The sequence below is a fragment of the Rhinolophus ferrumequinum genome, chromosome 3 (assembly GCF_004115265.2).
Source record: "Rhinolophus ferrumequinum isolate MPI-CBG mRhiFer1 chromosome 3, mRhiFer1_v1.p, whole genome shotgun sequence".
Lineage (NCBI taxonomy): Eukaryota > Metazoa > Chordata > Mammalia > Chiroptera > Rhinolophidae > Rhinolophus > Rhinolophus ferrumequinum.
The window spans coordinates 101,693,589-101,709,797 of NC_046286.1; the positions used below are offsets into that span (position 1 = coordinate 101,693,589).

The 16,209-nt window shown below is 41.3% G+C and overlaps 1 protein-coding gene across 1 annotated transcript in view; it reads right to left on the reverse strand.

Annotated features, from left to right (window-relative positions):
* Nucleotides 1-11,059, reverse strand: part of PLG (plasminogen) — a 34,858-nt gene extending 23,799 nt beyond the window's left edge. The window contains exons 1-5 of the mRNA XM_033097411.1: nt 10,952-11,059; nt 7,052-7,187; nt 5,681-5,787; nt 2,344-2,458; nt 691-830 (exon numbers count right to left, since the gene is read on the reverse strand). Of these exons, the coding sequence (XP_032953302.1) occupies nt 691-830; nt 2,344-2,458; nt 5,681-5,787; nt 7,052-7,187; nt 10,952-11,000 (547 nt within the window). The 5' untranslated portion in view covers nt 11,001-11,059. The remainder of the gene's footprint in view (nt 1-690; nt 831-2,343; nt 2,459-5,680; nt 5,788-7,051; nt 7,188-10,951) is intronic.
* Between the last annotated feature and the right edge of the window lie 5,150 nt (nt 11,060-16,209).

Sequence of the window (16,209 nt, forward strand, 5' to 3'; positions counted from 1 at the left end):
TTGTGTCAATTAAGGGCCAAATAACCTCATAACATGGTATCTAAATGGTCCTATGGTTGAAATAGATAAAGTGATGGGTGAGCTGAGCTGTCTGATGGTGCACAGACTAACCACTTTACTGCACAAATCCCACATTATCTATCCCCTACTTGCACCAATAAACGGAGCAGGAAATATAAAATGTAGAATGTGTTTTCAATAGGATGTTTTTAAGTTTTAGCATTGACTTTTGAGGTGTGTTATTAAATTAGTTGGTCCATTAAAGTAACAGACTGCTGATTTAAAAACTGGTTCACAGCTCAGGTTAAATGAAACTACAAAGTCTAGCACATTAAATTAATGTTTATTTGAGTTGTATTGATTTTTGTGGTTTTATTTCAACTATTTAATTGCAAATCTGTTTTTGTCTTTATACTGTGCCAAGCTGTAAGCCTAGGAAGTTTGTATCTAGAGTTTCCACATAGTTTTATATTGGTACACATTGAAGCAATGTTTTAATAAAAATAATTTCAGTCAATAATGGGAGTCTGAGTACATTTCGATCCTTTCCAAGGGATGCATACATCACTCAGCTTTGTCAAAGATGGCACTAATTGAGTATTCATAATATCCCTGTGGGAAATCGCTTTACAGTGAATTACTGCACAGACGAAGACAGATATGAAAACAATCTCTAGAGCTGGTCCTGACCTTCACATTCAGGAATGCTGCAGTAGTCAAATCGCTGGTTGGGATCTGTGGTGTAACACCAGGGCCCCTCCTTGTCATTGTCGGGGTTCCTGCAGTAGTTCTCCTCCAGCCCTTCCAAAGGGTATGAAGCAGGTGTGTAGCTGTGGAGGATGGAAAAAGATCACTTGCATTATATTTTAAAAGTCAGCATGTTATCAGCAACGCAGAATGAGAAGTTCTCTATTTCCCATCTGAAGTTCAAGGTTCTGCCATCCAAATGCATTTTGGCTACGTATGCAATGTAGCACTTGCGCTGTCTGATTTTCACTTTCTCTGCTGACAGGCTGTTTCAATACAGTAGCTAATGTTGCCGTTATTACTCTATTGACAGACAAGTCTTAGAAGTAGAGCCAACGTGCTTCTGTGCACAGTCAGTAGAAATAGAAAGGCCTCAAAAGCCTGCCATAGTCTTGATTCATTCCAAACACCTGCTTTTGCCAGTTGCCCTCTCTCTGTAAAAATAACATTAGTTAACAACATTTTGCCTATGTGAACCATGCGCCAGGGTTACACTAAAATCTTGCCATACATTCTCATATGTAGTCTTAATAAAAACCCCTATCAGAAATGTGTTATTATCCCTATTTCATAGATGAGAAAACTGAGGTGCAGCAGTGTAAAACAAAACAAATCTTGCCTAAGTTGGAAAGATGAATAAGTAGTAGCTCGAGAATTTAGGTCAGATCTGTCTGGTTCCAAATGCCGTGTTCTCTCTGAAATGCAGCTGGATTTAATGGAGGCGTTGGGGCAGTGGGGGTATGTGGAGATAAGCTCATTGTCAGCTCATTAGTTGCTGTGTAGAGATAACAAATTAGCAAAAGCCTAAGACTTGGAGTCTAAAAAGGCAGGTTTTGTTTCTGATTCTTCTGTGTCCCTGTTGTTGGTAAATGGAACCTCAGTTTCCTCATCTGTTGGGGTAGAGAGATGGCCTAGATTATCTCCAAGGTCCCCAGCAGTCTACAATTTGGCTATTGGTTCAATCATTTAACCTCTGTAAGCCTAATGTCCTGGGAATGCTAGACCTGCTGCCCATCTCATGGGGATGCAATAAAGGAATTTGGCCGGGGTGGTGGTGGGGGTGGCAATGGAGAGATAGGTAATGGCGCTAAACCCTACTTGATAAGTAGTGTTACAGACAACTTAATGCCACCTAATGCCATATTGGGAAAAGCGCAAAAAGTGACACTAACATAAATAGTAGGCAAACTGAGATAATCTGTTTTTCATTTATATTTTATTTACTCTTTTGCTCCACGATGTTAAGATGAATACGTGGTGACAGTTCTCATTGGGTATGTTTGATTTAAGCTAATTCAGTCCTCAACATAATCATCTTTAGTCTTATCTCAGACTCAGCCTAGAATTCATGGCTTTACCGTCCTTTTTACTAGGCATCCTTCTATGTTCTACGTCTTCCAGAAAAGTATATACACGAGAGTGAATGGGAAGCAACCATTTTCTGCTTTTATGCTATAAATAATTAAGCCACATCAATGTCAACGAGGTTCTCTCTGTACCGGCTTATTTCACATGTTCTAGTTTGGTGTAGAAGCAATAGAATCATTCTAAGTCCTTATAATAGGTGAATTGCAGACATGAAAGAGAAAGTCTTACTTAGGTTTGTGTGGAACATTGTCACTCCATTTTTGACAGGCAACGCCAGTTTTCGTTTTGGAGACTGTCCCTCTGTAGCTCCTTCCATTTCCAATCCTGCACTCTGAAAGATACACTGAAAAGAAGTCCACACAGTGGTCAAACATTTCACAGCAAGATATACGAAGCTGCTGCACTGCTCAGTCACCTCGAGAGCAGGGACCTGTGCAGCAAACAACACCATTTTCCTACTGTCTAAACAGATAGTCTTTTATATCAATGGAAGAGTAGTAGCTAACGAAGCTATTTCGTGCTTTGATACATTTATCGGGACCATGCTAGGTGCTGGGGACACATGGGGTACCAAACAGGGAAAGGCCCTCCCTGCCTAGAGCTTCCATTCTAGTGCAGTCAGGGGGGCTGGTTACAGAAAGTAATCAAATGACGAAAGAGCTAGCTAGCCTCGGGGTGGCATGTGTGACAGAGGAAATAAATAATGTGATGAGAGAGTGAAGGGACTGGGCAGACAGGCTTTCAAACAGGGTGGGCAACAGGCTTGTCAGAGGCTGAAGGAGATCCAAGCCACTTCATTTTTTGAGGCTCCCAGTATCTTAAATATGAAAAAATGCCAAACAGGGTTATACAAATGTGGTCTACTTTAAACGTTTACGGTAGACACTGTCAACAGCCACCACCAAACCAACTCACAGGTCAGCCAGCGAGCTCCACCCTGTCTTTACACACATTGTCAGTGCCCACCTGTATCCCACGTGTTTTCAGATGGGTACCTGTGGCTGGCAGGCAACTTTCCTGTGTGCCTACCCACTTCTGTTCCTACCAGTTGGTTGGGTTATGTGTTTTCCAAGAGTTGTCTTTATTGTCAAACTTTTTATGCAGCTATATTTGACTAACGATTACCTAAACCGACCAGGCAGCATACATAGTTATTACAATATTATAAACTGAGAAATGAATGTGGAAAAAAAATGCTGTTTTAAACCAAGTTGAATGCTCATAGGACTTGAAAGAGTTGTTTTCCAAATTGCTACGTATCAAAAAATCTACTGAGGGCAATCCGCTCATATAATTGACTATATGAATTTGGGGGAATCATAAAAATTTAAAGGCATTTTACAGTCAGATTGATTAATAGATGTCTCTCCACCTTGTTCCACTTCAAAGATGAGGAAACTGATTACAGTAGCAATGCACTTGGCGTGTAGTTCATGCACGAAATACACCAGGTAACTCCTGTTGGTGGCTCCGTATTCAAAGCTTCCACTCTACATCAAAACGTGCCGACGTGAATTTGTGTTTTCAGTGAAAATCTGAACTACTTAAGGTATATTTGTGTCATCTTTTATGATTCCCTACTTTATGATCAATCAATTGATCAATAATCTGGGGAAAGTATTTCTAACACCCCTACAGCAAACCAGTGCTTTTAACCCAACCGTATGTCTAAAGTTTGTAAGTGCATCTTCATTGAGATATATTATCACAGTAGACACATGACACTTACCAAGTGTAAAGTCAGGGTACTTTGGAGGCCCAGGGGTTGGGGAGACTTTGAAAGGAGGTGAGAGCTGAACGGAGACCTGGGCGATGAGAGCTAGCTGGCCACGGGAAGGACAGAAGAGGGTCCCAGGCAGAGGGGGTCTGTTCCTGGCAGGTTGGGGGAGCAGGGAGAAGCCCAGTGCAGAAAAGCTCAGTGAGCATGCAGAAGGGGTGGGCTTGCATAGCCCGGGTCCTGTAGCCTTTGGGAAGCATTTGGATTTTATTCTAAGGGTTTGAAGCACAGATGTTACAGGCCATCTGCTGCAGTGGCCTGGCCACGAATAATGGCGGTTTAGACCCAGATGGTGGCGGCGGCCATGGTGGCAAGTGGCAGATATCAATGTGATGTGACACTGACTATTCGCAGGAAAACGCTGGCAGGTAATTTAGCAGTGGGTCAATATTCCACAGGAAAGAAACAAGCGCCCCCAAATGCCTGACTTTTGACTTTTTACCTCTCTTTTGTTTGTATGTACCTGTCAGAGTTTATATAACCTTTTGCTCCTTTCCATCACCTGGAAAACAGGCAACTATTCAACTATTCAAACTAAGCCTAGCGGCCACCCCCATGTCCCTTCTGGTTAATAATTTACAAATGACATATTTAAATGTTAGCATTTTGCAGAGAAAATCCCGCCAGCTTTTTTTTTTCTTTAAATTTGGTGGATAGTAGGTAATCCTATATACCTCACCCTTTACTCACTATTTGTAAGAACTAATAACTTCACCAGGTAAATTTTAGATTTAATCTGCACTTTGATCTCAAGAATTTAAGATAAACTGTGATAAAGAAGGGAGGATAGCAGACACACAGCTAATTTGCAGCTAATTAAACCTAAGAAGACGAACAAATGCATAGAAATAATCCTAACCTAAAGAAATACTTTTTAAAATTTTACTTAGAGTTTTGTAGTGAAACTAGAAAGAATGTTGTAGGTCATTGTCTAGAATACATGAAATAGCATGTTTTTTGTTGTCTTTAACACCTGAGATACAGAATATTTGCAAACCTTGGTTATTATTATAAATGGTCTTAATACCTAGCCAGCAACAGGCTTTAGGAGGCAGTTTTAAAAGCATCATACATTCACTTAAATCTTCATACATACTTAATGAACTTTTTTTGTATCTAAAAAAACATGCAATTTCCATGGGAATCTAGCCACCTGTTACCCTAAACAATGAGGCAGCTCATGCAGAATTTTCAAGCAAACTATGAAAAGGAACTGCAACTCAGCCCATTTTCAAAAGATAACATTTCAGAGTCTGAGGGAAATATAGACCATGACCCCCCCCCCACAAAAGGGGAAATTTTAAGAATAAAAATAAAAATTTTGTCTCTATGCAAATGCTACTAAACAAAACACCTCAGTATTTTATTTCTCTAGGGTTCAGTCCAAAAGCTAAGGCCCAAGGACCATGGTTCCTGCAGAACAAAGTCAAGATGGTAAGTAATGTCTAAACTGGCCCCGCCTCCTTAAAAATAAAATAAAATTTTGAGTATTTTGTGAATCCAATCCCTTCATTTTTAAGTCAAGAAAAACACAATGTAAAAGGTAAAGTAATACACTCAAGTTGTTGTAGTGAGATAGTGGCCAAATCTTGTCCTGACTTCCAATTCAATTTTGCTACACGTGTCTCCATTTTGTGGCCCGATAAATCACAGATATAAAAGACAAGGAGGGGGAGAGAGGTAGAGAGTGGGTGAGGGAGGAAGACAGGGAGAGGAAGAGCAGGGGAGCGGAGGAGAAGAAGAAGTAGATGAATAGGAGAAGGAGGAAGAAGAAAACATTGTACCCACTTCTCTTTTCAAATAAAACCACATCTCTCATCCTGAAGACTGAGGAAGACTTGCTGTTTTCAGCCATTAACACACATTGTTGTTCTTTGCTGTGATATTGGAATGACCTGCAGAAGAGAATCAGAAAACACAACAAAAGTTTTCCTTTATTTAGGAAAGCAAACTTTTATCGGTAACCAGGACACTACTCTAAAGATAATTGTATCGCTTGGAGGATCACGTGCTCAGAACTGTTCCTTTCAATTCAGGGTGGCCCAGTACCAGCGAGGCTGCCAAGTGACACATCAACATGGTGGTTACTCTGGCTGTCTTCTACCTTTACTTTCTCCCTTCTCACCCTCCAAATATTCTGTCTTTCTGTTTCAACTGCGCTACTACTCTTTGTTCACTCGAGTTCTTAAGTTCCAGAGTATTTGCTTTTGTGTTGGAAATAAGCAACTCGGATTGAACTTGCTTCCAAAATGGTCTATATGGCTTCTGGATGCTTGTAACTTCCCCTTGACCTATACCTGTACCTTCTACCCTCTCCCCATTCACCTCTCACCTCCTTAACTGTCCACGTGGTCCTGCCATGGACGTTCAGGCTGACATTCAAAGCCACCCACAGCTACCTTTCCAGGCCCATCTCCTACATGAACCCTTTGCTTTAGCCACCTTGATCCATTCATGGTCCCTCTCTCAGGTGTCCTGCTTCTCTACCTAGAAGGCCTCCAGCCTTTTCAGGATTTATCAAGCTCTCACTCACCCTTCAAAGCCCAGCTCAGTTCGCACCTCCTCCTTGAGGCCTTCATAGCCCTCTCAACCCTTAGGAGTTGTTCTTTCCTCTGAATCTTTATAGACATATTGAGTACGTCCCTTACCGACACCTCACATTGGCTGTATTTTTAAAAATTTTACATTTTATCCAAATTCCGTGACTACATCATAAACACACAGGGCAAGCTATGGATCTTGTATCTATACAAAGTTCTATCGCATCCACTGCTGTTTATCATATATGCTGGGTCACTGTATCTATGCTTCTTGGCTCCTTAGGGTCAAGGACACTTCCAGTCACGTGATCCGCAAGAAAGATTTAGTGATGATGTTAAAAGCTAGAGCTCAGAATAATGGCTGTTCATGTCATACGTAAAAATAAATAAGTTCCTTTTGGAGCATTTTTTCTAATGGGAACACTAATAAACTGTAACAAGAACTATGGTTTCAGATACAGGGAGCAAATACAGATTTGAAACTCCGATCCCATGAAAATTCCTCTTTCCTCTTAAATCCTGTTTTTATTAATAAATCCATGAGCAAATTTCTTGACATTGAAATCATAGTGTCTCAAACAGCAAGATTTCTGCATAGGTGCAATGACAATGAAAATACCTGCAAATGAATCCTGTTTCTTCCTCACATTTTTTAGCACAATCATCTACGCTTCCTGCTTCCAGCTGCTTCTTACTCAAAGTAGACAGTGACGCCCCCTGTGTATTTATATAGTCGTCCAGGGGGTCTCCATGACCTACGAAATGGAAGGTAAAAAAGTGGGACAACTGATGAAATTAATCAACCCCATTGTTTAATTATGATGACTTTGTAATCTATTGGCTTTGCATCAACCTAGTAAAACTTGCTGCTTTATGGGAAGCAGAGGGGATGGCTGTGAATAAAAAAGCTTAGTCAGAAAACAGTTCCGTTAATAGACTGCAATGTATTAAAAGACCAACTGGATTGGTAGATTAGGCCTATTAAACACCTTCTATGTTACTATGGGAACAATGGGTGTGAAGGAAGCCTTACAGAAGAATCAAATTGATCCGTTTGCTATTGATTGTCATGTCATCGTATAACACTGAGAGACCTCCAGTGGCAATTGTGTTACCAATATTGACGTTGATTTGTTCATCCCTGAGGATAAAGAGAACATGGAAACCATTGCTTGATCTCCAACAGTATGAACTTTGATTGTGACACTCACTTAAACTGATGTGATAAGCATTCTCTGAATGGTTCCACCTCGAGATATAAAAATTTGGGTGAGTTGAGATAAATTGGACCTGAATTAAATCTGAACTACAATCTGAAGTCATTTTTATACTGGGCTTCGTTCAAGGACACATCATATTAATTAAGGAGAAATAACCTTTTCCATGATAGTGACATTTTCCATGATCTGGCATTTTGGAGGGAATTGTAAAAAAGCAGTGCCTGGGACAAATACTGGTCTTGATTTTTCTATGAGATAAAATCTGAGGCAAAGAATCTGTCTGAAGGTTGCTGTGTCCCTTGCTACTGCAGAGAGTGGCCCAGGGGCCCTTAGCCATGTTTCCACAGCAAGGCCACGGAGTGTTCCCTGTTCTGAGGCCCCACGGGACACCTGACCTAGCTTTGGCAGCTCTAGTCCGGGCCTGGAGATGTTGGCTGCCATTCTTTGCGTATGGAATGCTAGTGATTTTCACAGAGTGAGAGGCCAAAGAGGTTAATAAAATAAAGAAAGCAACATTTTCTAAAGTTTGCCGACATTGGATTAGGCAACATGGCAACCTTGACCACTCTGAGGGGAGTGGTGGGTACCAAAGCCAGGTGGAACGGGTTAAAGAGTGACTAGGAGAGGCAGCGAGAAGACAAGTCTTCTCAGAAGCCTGGCTGTGAAAGGAGCTTTCCTAGAGGGCATGTGGGGTCACAAACAGGTTTTAAAGATGAGACATTCTAGAATATGTTTAGTACTGATGAAAATTATCCAGCAGGAAGGATCATCACCAGTCCAGTTCTCATCATCCCCGACCACCTGAAAACACACACCGCCCTGGATGACACACACTGGTAGACTGAAACAAAGCCTCCCCTCCCTTCCTCTTCTCTTCATCTTTCTTCAGGTTAAGATTCTCCAAACTGCAGGGTGGACAATGAATAGGAAGTTGGCTGGTGCAACTTAAATGTATTACACCAAGAAGCACTTGATTGATATATCAAAAGATTGTGGAGAAATAGATATTTTAGACGAGTATCCATGGCTTCATTCTGGGTTTTCTCCCACTTTGAGCTCTCATTTCCAAGAGTTGTGCTTTGGTCGCAACTCTATAGATCAGGATGTGATTTAGAAAACAAACAGGTTCACTCTATAATGTGTATGCTATGAAGAGTTAAATTCAACGTTTTGAAGAGTTCTTGGAAAGTGAAGCCGCTCAGGCTGTATGAGTACATGACATCAACTCAAGCAATATTTCCATTTGTATCGCCCTTTTTAATTAAGTCACCTTTACTTATGCTATTGTGCTTCATAGAATATAACCCCTGAGAGCCACCTCAGGAGCAAATATCCCAAAGAAATATCCCAGAGAGTTGTTTGTTTTTTCATTTTGTTTGAGAAATTTTCCCCAAACATTTTTTTATTCAATTCCAGCGATCATATGGCAATGGGGTTTAATGCAGTTTATTTGTTGATCAAGAAATGTTAAACAAATCTTTTTAGTAAGAAAAGTATTTTTATCTTCTAGGCCAGTGTGGCTGTATATTGCTACCAAAGCAAATGTATTTTTCCTGATGGTGATGTGGGCTTGTTTTTCAATCACTGTGGAATATAGATGTGCACCCATGCTTGTGTGTTTGAAAGTCAGGACCCAGTGATTTGTGAAATGCAAACTGCTCATCCGCCTCTCCCTGAAAACAGCTGTAAAAGGATGTTTTGCCTCTCTCCGGTGGATTCAGTGCACTAGAAAGATGAAACACTTCCTCAGAAAGAGAGAGTAAATGCCTTCCTTTCTAAAAAATGCTTCTGCACGTCTTTTCCGCAAAGGTGGTGAGGACACATGGTAATCCTGTCCCAGAGAAGTTTGTTCTCACTTCTGGATGTGACCCCCTGAGTCAGGTCAATGTCCCAGGTCATGCATTCCATAGGCTGGAACAGAATATGCAGACCCACACGCCCCCACACAACGATTTCCCACAAATATCTTTGTACAATCTTCCACTCTGTGTTTTCTTTGATAGTTCTTTGAATGGTTCCACTAAATTCAAATACATTTGACTCTAATTTAAAGTACAACTTGTAAAATTTTATCTGGTAATTTATAAATTGAATTTCAAGTATGTATACACTGCTTATATGAAGAACTACTAGCCTAGTGCAGCATTCTATTTATATGAAATGTCCAAAATAGGCAAATCAGAGGTAGAAAGTAGGTTAGTGATTGCCAGGGCTGGGTGGGGATGAAGGTGGGAGAAAGGAATGGAGGGGTGTGGAGTTTTTTTGGGGGGTTAATGAAATATTCTAAAATGTATCGTGGCAATCGTTCTACCATTCTGAATATAGTGAAAAACATTGGGTCATATGCTTTAAATGGGTGAATTGTATAGTATGTAAATTATATCTCAGTAAAGCTGTAAAGAAAAAAAGAACTATAAGGACATGCTTAGAATATTTTAAAGAAGATTTAAACAAAAACGGAGAAGTGAGAAGAGTACCAGATTCCTTCCTGGAAAGCCCTGGTTTAAATCCTGGTTTCTTCACTTCCTGGGTTTGAGAGTTTGGTCAATAGGAAAACAACAGATTTTCCTCAGTATGAATTTCCTCATAAAATGGGGATGGATATACTACCCTACCTATTGTACCTGTGAAATAAGCTAGCAGTAGTAAAGGACACCCACATGTATGTGTGTATGTACGTATGTGTGTGTGTACACAAATGTGCCTGGCCTACCTCGAGCACTGAGTGAATATTTGTTGAATTACAAATTTGCACACATCCTTTGGCAAATCAATGCCTGTGATTTTCCCAGGCATAGAAGCGCATGTTAGTGTATGGAAAGATTTGCTAAAACCATAGCAAAGAAGGAACTACGATAGTAAACACAACTACTGATTTGTCAAAGAATGTAGTCGAAGAGATATTTCATTGTTCGCATTTGAAAGTGAAGAGAATATGACACCTTAACAAAAATGATCTAAAGTAAACTGAGAACCAGGCAAAGAAACTAACAACTTTTGGGATTGGTAGCTATATGGGCTATGTTTTTCAACTAAAATGACCATCATTTGAGTGCAATCTTTTAGATTTAAAAAAGACCGTTCTTTTTTTTCTCTGCCCATTTGTATTCACAGTATTCACAGGGAAATTAAACTTACTTCTTGAAAAATTCCTCAATCTTATATTTAGATTTTCAACTGAGAATCTCAGGAATCAACAGTGAAATTAAATTAGTTGATCATAAAACCATCATGTATCTGTTTTTAATACATTGCTAGGAAAAAAGTGTTAATGTTAAAAAAAAAAAGCTAAGTCTTACCTGATTTCATAAATAAAAGGAGTAGAAGGACCACTTCCTTATGTTCCATTTTGGGACTGGCCGGCAGTGTCCAGACAACAGTGTGTCCCAATCCCAAGACGTTAATGACTTACATGATAGAAGATGCATCCACAAACAAGATAATCACACGGAGTTAATGATTAGCTCGGAGGCCCATTGCCACTGTGCTCTGAAGGGTTCAAACATTACCTTGACAGGGGGTCTTACAACATGTTCAAGAGTGGAATCTGCAATAAATGCTGGGAAATGGTGAAAGCCGTCCCCCGCCCTCACGGCTCCTCCCAACCCCCATCATCGGCCCTGTCCTACTTAGTCTTGTTAATTTTGTTTCTTTCCTTCTTCTTTAATTCCTTTCCTTTAGGGTTAAAAAAAAAATCACGATACTAGTTTACATTTGCTGAGAACTTCCCTTATACCAGACACTCTGCTGAGGGGTCCATATGCATAGTTGCTTCAAAACAAGCAATACTATTATCATCCCCACGTGAGGTGAGGGGACTCAGGCTGAGAGAGCAGAACTTTCCCAGGGTGATCTAGCTCACAAGAGTGACGCTAATAGACACAAACTATCTGGGCCTTAGGTTACAAGCATAAGCTAGGGGATGGCTAACATCCCCACGTCCTACCAGTATACACATTGCTACGTAAGTTAAAATATTTTATTATTACCAAAATTTCTTTATTAACATGTTTTCCATGATTGTAAATTAGGTTATAAAAATATTGATCTTTTCCCAAAATGAATTCACAATGCATTATATTCTCATCCTCATGAACTAAAGCAAGAGTGGAAAAATTATGTTTCAAGAGTCGATCTTGATTTTAATTGATTCTGTACTTTTCCCTGGCTTAAGACTGGCATGAGCAGATAATACATGCTTTAAAACTCCCATTTCAGTGTTTGAAAATATTTAGGAGCAGTTAAATTGACTCTATTTTAAATGTGAAATGAGAACAAGGAACGCTCCTCTCTCTGGGCTGCGAAGATTCCTTCCTGTAAATTAATGAGTGACGTGTAGAGTGGCACCAACTCGTCTTGGGTAGGAACTCCCAGGGGTTGAAGTGCCGAGCAGGATTCTCAAGAGCAAAACGTGCGGGAGAGCGAGGAGGTGACAGTATTGTGCCGAGCAGGGTGACCAAATCAATTTCCTGATTTTCTGCTCTGGCCTAGCTTTCTCCTCTCCTCACTCTTGTCACCTCCCGTTATCCTCTCCCTCTCACCTACTGGCCCAGTTTATTAAGGGGACACAAGGAGGAAGCAAGTTGAGAAATCAGCATTGGACAGACTTTTTTCTTAAAAGATCTGAAATGTCTTCTAGGGAGATTATGTTGGTGCATTTAAGAATGTACTTCGGGAAAACAACCAGACTCTACTAATACAGGATGTCCCCATTATGAATTTATTTTAATTTAAAATATTTTTGAACTGCCTCATGGAGAAGGCACCTCAGGAATAATATTGTCAGAAATTCTATGTCCACATAAATTTGTTTTTCCTGTTTTTTTTTGTTTTTGTTTTTGTTTTTTTAAATTTGGGTGGTGGTGGTAGTATGCCTTTTGCTCCCTTTCCTTCTGGAAGCTTCTAGACTACATTTCATTCTCCAAATGTTATTTTTGTAAAGAAGGTAGCCCTCCTACAGCCTTCTGAGTGCACATGCTTCATCATCTTCATAATCTATTGGCATCACATGAGCTCAGACAACAGGAAGCAGAGCTTTGTTTCTGTGCCACTCAATCGCATAGTGTGCAAAGAGGAGAGCAAAGAGGAATGTGTTGCTCAGGCATTGATGGGGTGGGTGTGTGGAGACAGCCCGACATGCTGTCGGGTAGACACAAAGCAATGGACTATTCGAGATTGTGCATAAAATCCTACTCAGGCACTCTTACAGGGGTGCTGGGCAGTGGTTTTGCCCAAGGCTGTAGAGTTAATTCAAAATACTTCATTTTCTACTTGAAAGAATGGCAGAAACTGAGACTAGAGATAAAGAGAGATCTTCTCTGCATACTATGAGCAGGTTGAATCCATTCTGAGATATGTATTTTTATTGAGTTCATTAAGTGTTCATTGACCAGCTACTCGGTACAGTATTGTGTAACATTCTTTTAGGATTATATAAGAAGTACAAACCATAGCCTCTGCCCTCCTCTACCTTCTACCTAAGATTTGTGGTCAGGGACCAGGACATTCAAATCAAATGGAAGACAAATCTAATTTCCTTCACTCTGCCCAGCATGGGGCCCACAATCGAAATCCACTCAGAATCTCTTAGGAAGGAAAGAACCCGCTAGGCCTTCCCCTCCGGGCATTAAAATGGGGAGTTCCTTGCAAGGACCTTACAAAGAAAGTCATGAACACAAGGAGAGGTCAACCTCAATTGAAGACTGCCTCCTTCGATCTCTCCTGCATCCCCCTTGTCTGAAGTGGAAGCTGTGGCCAAATCACACGTCCCAGGTGATGTGCCTTCACATTGCTTGAACCTTGCCGTGCTGGCCTGATATTTGCACCTGCCACCATTCTCCAACGACTTTCCACTTCCCTCCATCCCCAGCAGAGCTCCTCCCAGCCCTAGGCTCTGCCTTCTGGGAACGGTCTGTCCTTCTAAGACAGCTCATTCTTCACTATGAAATTCTCTAAATTTCTCCAATAAGACCATGTCATTTCAAAATGAAAACAGCAATAATAATAACAACAACAACGATCTATTAAGGGCTGCAACAAAGTATGCCTTCATTGTTGCCAGGGGTCTCAGCAAGTTGACCTTTGCCCTGGATATGCCGATTTGCAGACTGCTTTTACTGTGTTCATTCATTAGGGCATCTCCTCTAGGACACATGTTCTCACCACTCTGAAGGTGCCTTTGATGTCTTCATTCGACCTTTTCCTCTTGTTTGCTAGCCTTTGTTCCTCAGTCTCTGGGACCATGGAATGAAATATTTATCAGCCCCCAGCTCCCGTAAAGAGATAGCAGGGCCGCTCAGTTAGCACAGCGGTTAAAATGTAACCTGCCCGAGAGCACTTCCTAAGACCTGACCGACTAGTTCAGTGCTCAGTAAGGTGGTTTGTTCCTGATTGAGTCGTGCATGCGAAAATGGAGAGATTTATTCATTTTTTGAAAAACAGTGAGTCTTCACTGGACATATCCTCCTCAGACTTATTTTTAAAAATTAATTTAATTATTTTACTTGTTTATTATTGTTTAATTACAGTTGACATTCAATATTATTTTATATGAGTTTCAGGTGTATAGCACAGTGGTTAGACATTTATATAATTTACAAAATGAGCCTCTCATTAAGTTCAGTACCCACCTTGCACCATACTAGTCATCAGACTTGTTTATGCTTAAGAAAAATATTAGTAGAGAAGCTGAGTTCCTGGATAACTTACCAGCTGTCACGGGGACCCCCAGAGATCCAGGCAAGCGTTCTTCTGCTGTGAGGTCTGATTCACTGTGGATAAAACAAAGAGAGAAACCAAATGTCCTTCCCACCTCTAAAATTTATTATTCTCTAGGCTAATTAAGACAAAAGTCTTTTCTCACATTATTTGGGAGAGACAAGACATATAGAAAACATTAAAATCTTTTAATAAAAACAATAATGAATCATGTAAAAACAGGTGAAGGTCTGTGGACTAGTTGTACCAACTCAACTTCCTGGTGTCGATAATGAACTTTAGTTATTTAAGATTTTCCCTTTTTGGGGAGGCTGGGTGGCTGGCTGATGGGTATCTCACAGTGACGGGGACTTCTCAGTGTGTAGACATTTGGATATGTTTGTACATATTTGGACATGTGTATACACAGAGGGTGCCAAAAAATGTATACACATTTTAAGAAAGGAAAAAACTGTATTAAAATTACGCTGATGGTAACCACTTTGAGCACCTCTTGTATTTGCAGAAGTCAAACGTGACTTGCATTCATCTTTTGTTATTGCAATTATCTTTTGTATATTGAGTATTACAATTTTAATACAGTTTTTTTCCTTTCTTAAAATGTATATACTTTTTTTTGCACCTTCTGTATTTGGCCATATACATATGTATTTGAATATGTGTGTATATATTTGAATGTGTGTATATATTTGGGTGTATGTGTATTTACTTGGATACATGTGTATGTACTTGGATATATGTGTATATACTTGGGTACATGTGTATATTTAAGGGAACCCAGGATGATGTAAGTGCTTCCATAATATTAATGAAAACTCCTAAAGTACAGAAACATGTCCAGGGAGAGTCTGAAGTCAGAGTTTCTACATCAGGAGTGGAACTCAGCCTTTGCTGACTTCCGTGAGCGCAGGCAGGTGTGGGTGAGATGGGAGAGTCTCTCTCGGCCTCTCCACCCCCAGGCCCAACAGTTATTAAGACCTGATTGAGGCCACTTGCGCAGCAGTAGCTCCTGCTTTTTACCCGGAATCAGAGGCTGGAGGAGCCCTGGCCTGTGTGGCCTCCGGGTGCTCCCGGGACAGCCAGCATCTCTGCACAGAGGAAGAACAGCAGCCAAACAGAGGCCCACGCATCTCGACTGGACCTCAGGTAATGGCTCCTCCCTGCTCCTTCCTCACCCCGCCAGCTCCACGGTCCAGCGGGGCCTCCCCAGGTCCCTGAGTGAAGCGTGAAGTTGGGGAGGAGGGCAGGGGTCGGCACGAAAGTGAGCACGGCTGTGAGCTCGGGTCTTTGAGGAGGTGCCTTTCAGTGTCTGCAGGGTGTTTAGTTAGCACTGTGCTGAGCGCTGGTGACAGAGGGAATAAGGACCGTCCTGCCGTCGGGAGCCTTCCACCTGAGCAGGTGAGGCAGTGTGTGTCTATCAGTGGGTCTGTGTCAAAGAGAAGCGGCCAGAACTCCTGAGGGCCTGGTGGTGGTGGAGCCCGTGGGGGGTCCCCCACTCAGACTCGAGGAGTGGGGACACACTTCCCAGAGGAGCTGACATCCAAGTTGAGACCTCGAAGACAAGCAAGAAGGATGAGAAATGAGGAGAAGCATGTTCTCAGCAAAAGGAATTAGTGTCCAAAGTCCTAGAAGTAAAAGGTCGGAGCAACTTAAAGTAATTTAGGCCGAAATGGGAAATGGGCCGATTGGGCAGGCCTCTTACCCGGTATCAAGGGGTTCTTGAACCAAAAAGCAACAGGGACCAGTGAAGAGGTTTAAGCCGGAAGCCCAGGGCCATCCTCCGCCTGCAGTGTCACGGTGAGGGGGTCAGAGGAAGCCCAGGGATATGAGGTGACAGAGG